The 12,160-nt window shown below is 44.5% G+C and overlaps 1 protein-coding gene across 2 annotated transcripts; it reads left to right on the top strand.

Annotated features, from left to right (window-relative positions):
- The first annotated feature begins 1,814 nt into the window (after positions 1–1,814).
- Positions 1,815–5,206, top strand: LOC123408682 (glycosylinositol phosphorylceramide mannosyl transferase 1). Of its 2 annotated transcripts, XM_045101741.1 has the most exons (5): positions 1,815–2,410; positions 2,515–2,899; positions 3,243–3,406; positions 3,531–3,601; positions 4,774–5,206. In XM_045101741.1, exons 1-5 carry the CDS (start codon positions 2,169–2,171, stop codon positions 4,932–4,934), a joined length of 1,023 nt encoding a protein of 340 aa, XP_044957676.1. In that variant the 5' UTR covers positions 1,815–2,168; the 3' UTR covers positions 4,935–5,206. The 2 variants fall into 2 exon arrangements, with proteins under 2 accessions (XP_044957676.1, XP_044957677.1); XM_045101742.1 differs by lacking the exon at positions 4,774–5,206 and having other exon boundaries at positions 3,496–3,587.
- The last annotated feature ends 6,954 nt before the right edge of the window (positions 5,207–12,160 follow it).

Below are 12,160 nucleotides of genomic sequence, written 5' to 3'. Positions count from 1 at the left end.
GCGGCTCAAGAATCTTGGAGGCTACAACACATGGATGTAAAATCCGCATTTTTGAACGGGGAGTTGGAAGAAGAAGTATACGTGAAGCAACCACCGGGGTACATCAAAGAAGGAGAAGAACACAAGGTGTTGAAGCTACACAAGGCATTGTACGGGCTACATCAAGCTCCTCGGGCATGGAACATCAAGCTTGACCGTACATTGATTTCTCTTGGTTTTGAGAAAAGTCCACTCGAACATGCTATGTACAAGCGAGGTAAAGGCAAGGATCGTCTCTTAGTGGGCATCTATGTTGATGATCTCTTGATAACTAGAGCAGACGAAGAGGAGATTGCAAGATTCAAGCTACAAATGAAGGAGCTATTCAAGATGAGTGATCTAGGGCTCTTGACATACTACCTTGGGATCGAGGTACAACAAAAGCCGAATGGGATCACAACATGTCAAGAGGCATATGCAAAGAAGATACTTGAAAGTTGTAGCATGGAGGATTGCAAACCAACTTATGCTCCAATGGAGCCTCGGCTTAAACTTAGCAAAAGGAGTGAAGCCCCTGCGGTTGATGCAACGGATTATAGAAGTGTGGTCGGAAGCCTAAGGTATCTTGTGAATACACGACCGGACTTGGCCTATTCCGTTGGCATAGTGAGTCGCTTCATGGAAGCACCCACGACTGAACATTGGGCAGCTGTCAAACATATACTCAGGTACATCAAAGGGACAACAAACTTCGGCTGTGTCTATTTGAGAGAGAAAAGAAGGAGATGGTGGAGCTACTTGGCTACAGTGATAGCGACCTGGCAGGAGATGTGGATGACCGTAAAAGTACCTCGGGCCTGGCATATTTCTTGGGCAGGAGCATAGTAACTTGGCTATCACAAAAGCAGAAGGTGGTCGCATTATCGTCCTGCGAAGCAGAGTATATAGCAGCTGCAACCGCAGCGGGTCAAGGTGTGTGGCTAGAAAGGCTACTCGGTGACCTCACAGATAAAGAACCAGAAAGAGTGGTGCTCAATGTTGACAACAAGTCTGCGATTGCCCTGTGTAAGAATCCAGTGCATCATGACAGGACTAAGCACATAGATATAAGGTATCACTACATACGGCAGTGCGTGGAAGAAGGCAAGATTGAAGTCAACTACGTTTGCACCGATGATCAGCTTGCAGATATCCTGACCAAGTCTTTGGGACGACAGAAATTTACAGAGATGCGGAGAAGGATCGGCATCCAAGCTGTGAAGTGAGGACATCGTGTTTAGGGGGGTGATTGTTGGAAATAACCAAGCTGTCTGTGTCCGGTTTGGACCGGAACAATCAACCGACTCGCTTTCGTATTAGGCTAGCTTTAGTTCTTTATATACTCATGCAAGCTACCCCTTGTAATCTCAGATCAAAGAAATAAAATCACAAGGCTCGATACGAGCCTTCTGGCCAACTATGAGTATTGTGTTTACAGCCATGGTAGCTAGCTTGACTCGAAATATCCATCCAGCTAGTAGCTTGGCTGCTTAGGTTTGTGACGCTGAGTATCCATCCACCAGCTTGAGTGCTTGCTTGCTCTTTGTGGCTGCGGCGTACGAGATCGTCTCGACGGAAAGTACTCGTCGAGTCGGTCCTATATCCAACAGTCGCTAGCTGATCTATTGAAATGCAATTTTTACTTCTAGTGTCCTAAATACTAAGTACCCCTATCTCTTAATACTTCACTAATAGATCGAAAGTTTCTCGAAAAAATAAAAACTTTATCAACTCAGGTTAACTATTGTTGCGTGAGTATATTGCTTACTGCACGCGGCCCATGCGTAACCGAGATTCGAGGGAACTGTCCCTTTTACGCTGCCACCTGCTCCAGGCAGCTGAAGCGAGCTCAGCCTCAGCTCAACCACCCGTAGATTCTTCCGCTGCATCTGCATTAGGAAAAGCAAAGCGAGCTCGGCTCAAGTCAGCTCTCGCTTCCCCCAGCTCCGCCGCTGGCGTCGAGCGAGCCAATTGACCAGTACCAGTACTACTACTACTTCAGTGTCGCCATCGCCAGTCAGGTGGCGTCCACTGGACGCACGCCAAGGCCTCGCCACGCACGCTCGCCGTGAAAGCTCGGTCCCTCTCTTCTTCTTCATCTGCCCGCGGCTGCCTCCGCGAAGCCATCGTCTTGGGGAGTGCTGCCTGTGATGCTGGGGATGGCCAAGCAGCTGCTGCAGCTGCAGGCCGCCGCGACGCACCGGAGGAACGGCGCCGGCCGCCGCCAGCTCCTCGCCCCCGTGCTCCCTCGCCACGCTCCCGCGGCCAGAGCCGGCAGGTTCGCCGCCTGCTTCCTCGCGTGCCTGCTCGCTCTCGCCGCCGGCGCCGTCCTCACGCTCTGCGTCACGGTCCACCGCCCGGAGCCTGATGCCGTCTCCGACGCCTCGCCCCGGTGAGTACTGGCCAGTTGCCAACCACATGGCACGCGTACGCCACCTGCTCGACTAATTACCCGCGGCCGCGGCAGCTAATGCTGACCTCCTTCCTCCCTCTCAGCGGCAGCGGCTACGCCGTGGTGATCAACACGTGGAAGCGCTACGGCCTCCTCAAGAAAGCCGTCCAGCACTACTCCGGCTGCGCGGGCGTGGACGCCGTCCACGTCGTGTGGAGCGAGCCGCGGGAGCCTCCCGAGGCCCTGCGCCGGAGGGTCCTCAACTGCACCCAGGCCGCCGTGGAGGTGCGGTTCGTGATGAACAGGGGCGACGACAGCCTCAACAACAGGTTCAGGCCGATCCAGGGGCTCAGGACGGACGCCATCTTCTCCGTCGACGACGACCTCATCGTGCCGTGCTCCACGCTGCGGTTCGCCTTCGGCGTCTGGCAGAGCGCGCCCTCTGCCATGGTCGGCTTCGTGCCCCGAATGCACTGGCCTACTGACCCGGTACAAATGAATACACTACTACACTGCCAAACGAGTTGTATTTCTGTATTTTAGTGGATCACACGAAATATTCGTATGATTAGAAGGAGCTAATTCTTGGTGGGTTTTGAACTTGGCATCGATATTATTAGGAAGTACTCCCTCCGTTCCTAAATATAAGTATTTTTAGAGATTTCACTAGTGGACTACATACGGATGTATATAGACATACTTTAGAGTATAGATTCAATCATTTTGCTCCGTATGTAGACCCTTAGTGAAATTGCTTAAAAGACTTATATTTAGGAACGGAGGGAGTAGTTATGTACTTATGTTAACCTAACCGGAGCAATTCTCCCTGCAGAGAGGCAACACTAAGGAGTACAGATATGGAAGCTGGTGGTCAGTTTGGAGGACAGGGACATACAGCATGGTACTTTCCAAAGCGAGTTTTCTCCATAAGCGGTATTTGGATCTATATACCAACCACATGCTACCGTCGATTCGCGATTATGTGACAGAGAATAGGTATATATAACTCTATGTTGCTGTGGCACCATTTGTAGAAAGTTTCCTTCAGTTATGTATACATTATGCTGAAATGATGCCCTGTGTAGGATGTAGTATTAAGATTTCCACCAATGCTTGGCAGGAATTGTGAGGACATTGCTATGTCTTTTCTTGTTGCAAATGTGACCGGAGCTCCACCAATATGGGTCCAAGGTCTGTACGCATCCCTTGAGCACAAGTGAAGAACTTATATAGCCTTATTTAGTTGAGTTAGTTCACAATTAATGTGCTGCAATGATCTTTACATTTACAGTCACCTCTCAGTATATTGATAAATTCCATCTTTGGGGGATTATTAGTGATGCCCAGTTTTAATTATGGCAACAAATGACTTTAGACTGTCAATCTTGATGCGTTTTTTCTGTGCATTTTGTCATCAAATGGATTGTCAGCACAACCTACCTACAATTCAGGGGTGCTCGTGAATTGAACATATTTAGTATCTTTAGTTCGAGCATGCTAATTATGTACTGTACTTAATAGTATCTCATCCGTGGTTAATCCTCCAAATGTTTCACAATACATAGTGTCAAAAACGCTATTATTATTGTGGGACGGAGGGAGTAGTTTTTTTCTTCTTCTTTTTGAATAAAAAAGGAGGTTTATTGAGCCATAGCAGAGTTACAACCAACACGCACTGTGCCAGCGATTTCCTCAGGGCAATTCCTAAACCAATAAGCTGTGTGGCCGTCGGTGGTGAAACTTCACAACATTCTGATAACGAACAGTAAATATTTATTTACAAGATTTTTGATAGAAATTATTAATGACTTCAATTGAACCCAGTTGTTGTACAAAAGATTTCCCCCTGGTGGCCATGAGCATGGTCTAAGTTTGTTGGTATATGGTTTACAACGTCATGATCACCTGAGGCTTTCAGAACTTGAACTTGATCTAGTTAAAAATATCTTAATGCTACTGTAGCTTCATATGTAGCATTAAGTTCCGCAAAGTTCAAATTGAACGGTTACAGTAAGTCAGTAACTTACCCACCATTCCAGTCATCCCGTGTCTATTAGAATGTAGGAAAGCATTAAGTTGCTGTAGCTTGTGTGAAATCTTGTTGCTTTTCCTGCAATTAATTGTAGGATTACTTGAAGTGCCTTGCTTGAATTAGCAACAACAGTCTGGAAGCAATCAGTAACTCACCTCAACAGACCAATAGAGCCTATAGCAGTAATACCATTTTGACATGAATACAGAAAACCAAAGAGAACTAGCCACGAAAACATAGGACATGTGTATTTAGATGACTATTTCGTTATCCTGTATGTTATTGTTATGAGGAGGTCAGACTCATGCCCACATTGTTAATATTACTGCAGGAAGAATTTTTGAGATCGGATCGGCCGGCATCAGCAGTCTAAAAGGCCACGATTTGCGGAGATCTAGATGTTTGAATGCATTTGTTTCCATGTATGGCCATATGCCCCTGGTAGCGACTACAGTCAAGGCTGTTGATAGCCGAACTAGCTGGTTTTGGTGATATGGTTTTAAGTTCAGTTTGGTTTAGCGTTATTATGCCTTCTCTTAGGTGCGGCCTAGCACATATTACCAGGTTAGCATACTTCTGCATAGTTATTCAGGTCCCAAGAATACAGGTTGCAAGATTATACACATAACGTGCTGAATTCAAGATAGAGTGGCCGTTTGCAAAGCTATAGCTTTTTGTAAATTATGTGCAGGGGAGGTGAAACTATTTATGAATTGTGACACTCCTCGAGTCAAGCGCAGTACAGAGTTCTGTTTTTTACTCTAGATACTAACATTGCACATGAAACAAGGGCATGATGTATTGCCTACAAAATACCTGCAGGAGTACGTACTTTCATGGGGATCGCAAGGCACCTTCTCGAATGATACTTGACATCTGGCCCTAACCCCCCCCCCCCCCCTCCCTCCCCCCCCCCCCCCCACACACACACACTACGATTTTTTCGCCCTGGGGGCGAGCGAGTTTTCAGACGTGCCCTCAGGTTTCAGCCCCCAGACGTCAACTTTTTCAGATTTATCACTTTTTCAGATTTATCTTTCCGCTGCCGAAAAGACGGCACAAGTTCGGCGATCATCATGCCACAAGTCAGCGATCAAGAATGCCACAAGTCGATCAAGTGTGCCATAGTTTGGCGGTCAACACACCCAGTAGTTCGGTGATAAAAAAAGAAGAACACACCCAGTAGTTCGGTGATAAAAAAAGAAGGGACAGTAGACATGAAACGAATCAAACGACCAGCTCAGCGTAGTGTGGATCCTCTGCCGTGGGACTGGACAGGGTAGTCGGGCTCGTTGGCGGCGTAGTCGGGTTTGCTGTCGGGGTCGGCGCTGCAGTCGCCGCTGGCGCTGGCATCTGGTTTAAGATCAGGTCGCGCTCCACGAAGTACCACGCCTTCACCTGCTCGTCCATCGTGGACGCGTCTGCCTCCATCAAGAATGCCAGGTCGGTGTTCCTCTTCTTCGTGGCGACGTTGGTCCTGAGAAGTTCGAGCTTGACGTCCCGCTTCATCATCAGCGCCGACCATCGCGCGCTGGATTTCTCCTCCCTCCTAGCAGCGTTGCTCTTGGCGTCGGCGATGCATTGCTCGATCGAAGCTTGCAGCCGTTCAGCAGCGGGCGTCGCATCCCTCGCCGCGCTGGCTTTTTTGGTGCCATCTGGGCGCCCTTCTGTCGCAGTCGGGGCAAGCGCGTCCGGGTTGTAGGTCTCCTTGGCCTTATCGAGAGAGATTCGAACTCTTGGTCCTCGTTGTCGGCGCGATACAAGGCGAACATCCGAAACATTTGCACAACCCGCGAGCAAACACATGTCGTCAAAGTACACGGCGATGCGACGAACTGGGGCCTACGAACTATGTCCATACCTGACCCTCGACATTGGCGCCGCTTTCCGGGCGAGCAGCGACCTCCTAGATGATCCCATGCCACTTCTTGTAGGACGGCTGGATTGTTGACCAGTGGTTCGCCATGGTCCATGTGGATGTTGACGAAGTCGGGGTCGACCAGCTTGCGTTCGTCGAACGTTGTTTTGATTCTCCCCTAGTATGTGTCGGTGTTCTGATTCACGCCGGTGATTGGGTGGATGCTGACGGTCTTCCAAGGTTTGCAGTGCCCCGGTTTTGGGAACCTTCTAGATCCCCGCTAAGTTCCTCTAACGGTCGTTTCCCCCCGGCCGCACCCCCTCTCTCTCCCCCTCTCTCTCTCTCTCCACCCACACACCGCGTGCATGACCTCTCCCTCACCACCATCGCAGATCCCCGCGGCAGGCGACCCCTTGCCGGACCTCCTCCCTGCACCGGCCATCCTCCTCGTGGCCACCCCTCCCCGCCACTGGTGCCCCTGCCCGACCCAGCACCACCTTGCCGCCCCAGTGCAGCACCGTCCCGGCCTTTGCACCCTGCCGCTCCAGCACCACACTGCCCTCAGATGAGTTTTTTTCTTGTTTTTCTTCTAGTTTTTCTTCTTCTTTTGCCTTTTAGTTGTTAGATTAGACTACATATGTAGTTTACTAGGTTTAGTGCTAGACTAGATTAGATTAGTGATAGGTTTTTGTTAATTAGTCATACTTGAAAGAAGTAAGGAGAGGTGAGAGGAGATGGAGGTCGTGGAGACGATGAAGAAGGAGATTAAGGAACTCCGTGCCCAACAACCCATCAAGAAATAGATAGCAGCGGCCCAGATCGTTGTATGTGTATTACTTCTTCATCCTCTTCCTTCTTCTTTTGCCTATGTGTCTTTTGAGAGTTACCGCATGTGGCATTTTATTATCCTGAATATGTAATAGAATTATCAACCTTCCCTAGTGCGAATTTTTTGTTATATTATTTCGTTTGTAGGTACATGTATACGAGTCAAAAACTGACGAAAAGTCAAGTTCTCAGCGTGGCAGGGACAAAACAGTGGTTACATTGAGGGGGGGTAATGGGATCACAAGCAGACTAGTCCCTCCGTCCAGGTGCATTAACCGCATGATAAACAGCAAGTCGGCCGCCATTAATTCAGAAGTTGGGAGTGAGACGAGCGGGGGGTGGAGGTCAAAGTATCGCTTCTCCATGAGCCTGCACAGTAGACTGCTCTCATGCGTCCCGTCGAGCATGCATGGCGGACAGCTCTTAGAACATTTTATAAGCCGAAGAACGGAGTTGGGAGGGCCATGAGGGGGGCACAAGCTATCAGGCCCCCAGGCCACGTCCTGATAGCTTGTGGGCCCCTCGTGAGGCCTCCAGCTTTCTTCCATTGCTCGTTGGTCTTCTTTTGGTCCAGAAAAAATCATCAAAAAGTTTCAGGGCAATTGGACCTCGTTTGGTATGGAAAATTTGCAAAGTGAAAAACATGCAGAAAACAGCAACTAGGCATTGAGTCAATAGGTTAGTGCTACAAAATAATATAAAATGGTAAGTAAATACCCCAAAAGCATACCTAGAATGATAATATATCAGCATGGAACAATAAAAAATTATAGATACGTTGGAGACGTATCAAGGATCCCGAAGCTTAATTCCTGCTCGTCCTCGAGTAGGTAAATGGTAAAAACAGAATTTTTGATGTGACATGCTATCCATGATGTAACCCATGAATGTATGCTCATTGAGAAACGATGAATTAACAAACATTAACATAGCAATACTAATACGTATAAGCAGCAAATCATTAATCTTTCAAAGTATACGATCCGCAAAGATTATTTTACATTCCATCCATCTTTATTACATTAGCAAGGCATGGTTCCATCCTCACCACATTAATACAAATGTCAAGCACCACGGTGTTCAAGTCAGGCAATTGGATCGTACTTTTTCAATATGCATCAACTTTTTATTCTTCAGACAATACATGAGCGTGAACCATTGGACATAGCATAAAGGTGTAATAGAATATGATGGTAGGTTTCAAAGCGGTAAAGGTGGAGAAGATAGTCTCACATCAACTAGGTGTACCAACGAGCTATGGAGATGCCCGTCGGTAGATATCGATGCGAGGAGTAGGAATTTCCATGCAAACGATGCTCAAGAGCTATAAGTGTATGAAAGCTCCACTAAAGCTAAGTGGGTTGTGCATCCAACTTGCTTCCTCATGAAGACCTTGGGAATTTGAGGATCCCCGTCATCGTAATATACAAGCCTTATGAAAAAGTGATTCCCACAAGAATAAGAATGTTATAACATGAGACTCTCTATATGAAGAACAAGATGCCACTTTGAGGCACAAGTGTGATAAAGGATAGTAGCAAAGTCCCTTCTCTATTTTTCTATTTTTTATGGTGGGATCATTTGGCCTCCCCCATTTTTATTTCCTCACCAATACAATGCTCTAATAATGATGATCATCACACTTTTATTTACTTACAACTCATCATGAAAACTGATAGGACATATGACTGAAGAAATGCCTCTGGAAATGTACCAGGATGTGTAAAAATCTAGCGTGGCATGTATCAAAAATATGATGAATGGCGGCTTTTCCACAAATACTATGTCAGATCTATATTATCATGCAAATCATTATGATGATGAACGAACTAGTCATGTGAAGTGACGATGGCATTTGCATGGCAATTTATCTCGAAATGGCTATGAAAATGCCATGATAGATAGGTATGGTGGCTGTTTTGAGGAGGATATAAAAAGGTTAATGTGCAACAAAATGTGTCATATCACGGGGTTTGGATGCACCGGCGAAAGTTGCACCAATACTCAAGGTGAGATGCACGGTACCGAAGAGGCTAGCAAATATGAGGAGGTGAGAGTGTGTATGTCCATGGTGTCACATTAGTCATTAAGAACTCATATACTTATTGCAAAGTTTTATTAGTTTTATCACAAATCAAAGTACTACTCGCATTCCCCGAGGGAGAGGGTTGGAAGGAGTTAACCATCACACGACTCCGACACAAAACAACACACAATTTTCAACGAGGAATAGAAATGCTCACACATCATCACCATGCATTTTTAAATTTTTAGATGAATAAGAAGTTTAACATCTCTTAATATTTACACCTATCTAAATTAAAAATAATGCACTCGCACCTTTTTCATATCACCGCATCAATATCATTAACCCACAATTTCTATATATTTGCTACATGGTGGTTTTTATCATCATTCATTGGATACTCATTATTTTTTGTCTAGTTTTATGACTCATGAAAATTACCATCACTATATGTCCATCTCTCAAACAAATATAAGTGAAGAACGAGAGCATAATATTTTTATAAAACCTATACACCACCGTGCTCAACAATATATAAGTGAAGTACTAGAGCAACTCCTAAGCTCAAAAGATATAAGTGAAGCACATAGAGTATTCTAACAAATTGTGATGATGTCATCTCTCTCTCAAATAAGTGTGTCCAGAAAACAATGATTGTGGTAATCTGAAATTAAAAGCAAACAAAATCAAATGGCGCTCCAAGCAAAACTCATATCATGTGACGAATAAAAATATAGCTCCAAGTAACATACCGATGGATTGAGACAAAAAGATGGATGCCTTTTGGGGCACCCCCGAGCTTAGACGCTTGAGTCTTATTAGAATATTACCTTGGGCAGCCTTGGGCATCCCCGAGCTTAGGCTTTTGCTGCTCCTCAATCTTTTTTCCATCGGTACAATACTCAAAACTTAAAAACTTCAATCACATAAAACTCAACAAAACTTCGTGAGATCCGTTAGTATAAGCAACTTATCATATACTTTCAGGTGTTGTTACATATTGATTCTTATTTTTTAACATAGAGTACTATATCTTAACTCCTCCATGTATTATGCCCCCCGATATAATCTATAGCATCATCAAAAGAAGCAAACTATACATGCAAAAACAGAATCTGACTGAAACAGAACAGTTTGTAGTAATCTCTAATGAACATATACTTGTGTAACTCCGCAAATTCTGAAAAATATGACGATCTGAGGAATTTTTGTAGAATTCCATATAAAAAATTCAGCTAAAAAACATTCCAGTAAAATCAGAGAAATTCTGCACTCGGCATCAAAGTTTCTGTTTTGGCACCATATCAATTCTACTCATTATGCAAATCATCCCAAAGGGTTTACTTGGCACAAACACTTATTAAAACATAAAAACGCAATAACTACAGAGGCAATAATCATGTTATCACACACTAATAAAAACAAAAAGCAAAATTTGAAGATAACTATTGGGCTGCCTCCCAACAAGCGCTATTGTTTTACGCTCCTAAGTAGGCATATTGCATAGTTTCAAGTGTTGTCATCTTTGTCATCAAGCTCCTTAATAGTACAACCTTAGATAGTGGGAACAAGAAAAGACTTGCAAATACTATTCTTTATCATATCTATGAATTTGGGATGAACACTAATCGTTTTAAGATCTTGGTTTCTTTTGGTAGGAGGCGTACTCATGCTCTTAGGAACGTATATGAAGTTGGGACTTTTGTCTTGAGAAACACTAGCATTGGTTTTAGAAGGTGTAAAAGCGGAACCCACTTTGTCAATCACCTCCTCCATTTTATCAGTTCTAGTCAAACCTTATTCCGCCCTCTCATCAATAAATATGCCCTTATCCTTTAAATATTTCAAAGTCATTCCTACATGCGACCCAAGTTGGGTGATATGATTATGTAACTTTTTATCTAATTCCTCAATTGGTTCGTGAGTAACCATTTTCCTTTCAATAGCATCAAGACTTTGCATAACATGTTCCAAGATTAAATTGGTGTCATTAGTGATAATGGGTGGTGTTCCAACAAGATTTTCAATGGCATTATAGGCGTCCAAAGTGTGACACAAAAGGAAATTCCCACAGTTGATGGTGTCAAGGACAAACCTATACCAAGTTGTTACACCAACATAAAAATTATGGAGCGACATAGTAGTAGATAGCTTATTAGTTGCTTTATTTTGAGCGTAGAAAAATCCTATACCATGCATCCTTCAAACTTTCTCCTCCCCTTTGATTCAAATTGACAACATCATTATTGGGAGTAACATGAACAAAGGAAGAACTACCCATGACTTCAAACAAGTAGAAAGTAAATATAAATATTTTGTATTTTTATTTTTTATGAGACAAACTAAATATACCAGCAAATAAAAAAAGGAACGAGTGAATGAAATTTTGTGTGGAGTTACTTAGTAGTTGGTGATGATATTCCCCGGCAACGGCGCCGGAAATCCTTCCTAATACTCGTGATCTACGTTGGGTCTTCCATGAAGATGAACGGGTTATCGTAGCACAATGTGGGTAAGTATTTCCCTCTGTCATGAAACCAAGCTTTATCGAACCAATAGGAATATCAACCACAACCGTCTTCAGCGGTTGCACAGAAAAGAACAAACAACTTGCACCGCAGGCAAGAGGGTTGTCAATCCTCTTGTCTTGTTATTTGCAAGCAAGTGAGGGATAAAATAAAAACAAGTAAATAACATCAAGGTAATGATGGTTTTATTAATATGTTGTAAATAGACCCGGGGCCATAGCTTTACCTAATGGCATCGCTCATGGAAAAATAGCATACAGTGAGTAAACAAATTACTGTTGGGCAATTCACGACAATGATCATATGTATATAGGCATCACGTCCATAAACAAATAGGCACACTAAAACCTGCACCTATTACTACTACTTCACTTCAAGAGCGCTTCTATGCTTGCCTATCTACGTATTAAGTTCATGAGAGATGAAGTAATGCATGGAGTAAGACGACATGATGTAGACAAAGTAAACTCAAGCAATA

Source organism: Hordeum vulgare, chromosome 7H, assembly GCF_904849725.1.
Source record: "Hordeum vulgare subsp. vulgare chromosome 7H, MorexV3_pseudomolecules_assembly, whole genome shotgun sequence".
Classification (NCBI taxonomy): Eukaryota; Viridiplantae; Streptophyta; class Magnoliopsida; order Poales; family Poaceae; genus Hordeum; species Hordeum vulgare.
The sequence above is the reverse complement of the archived record's forward strand: the minus strand, read 5'-3'. Positions and strand labels throughout refer to the sequence as shown.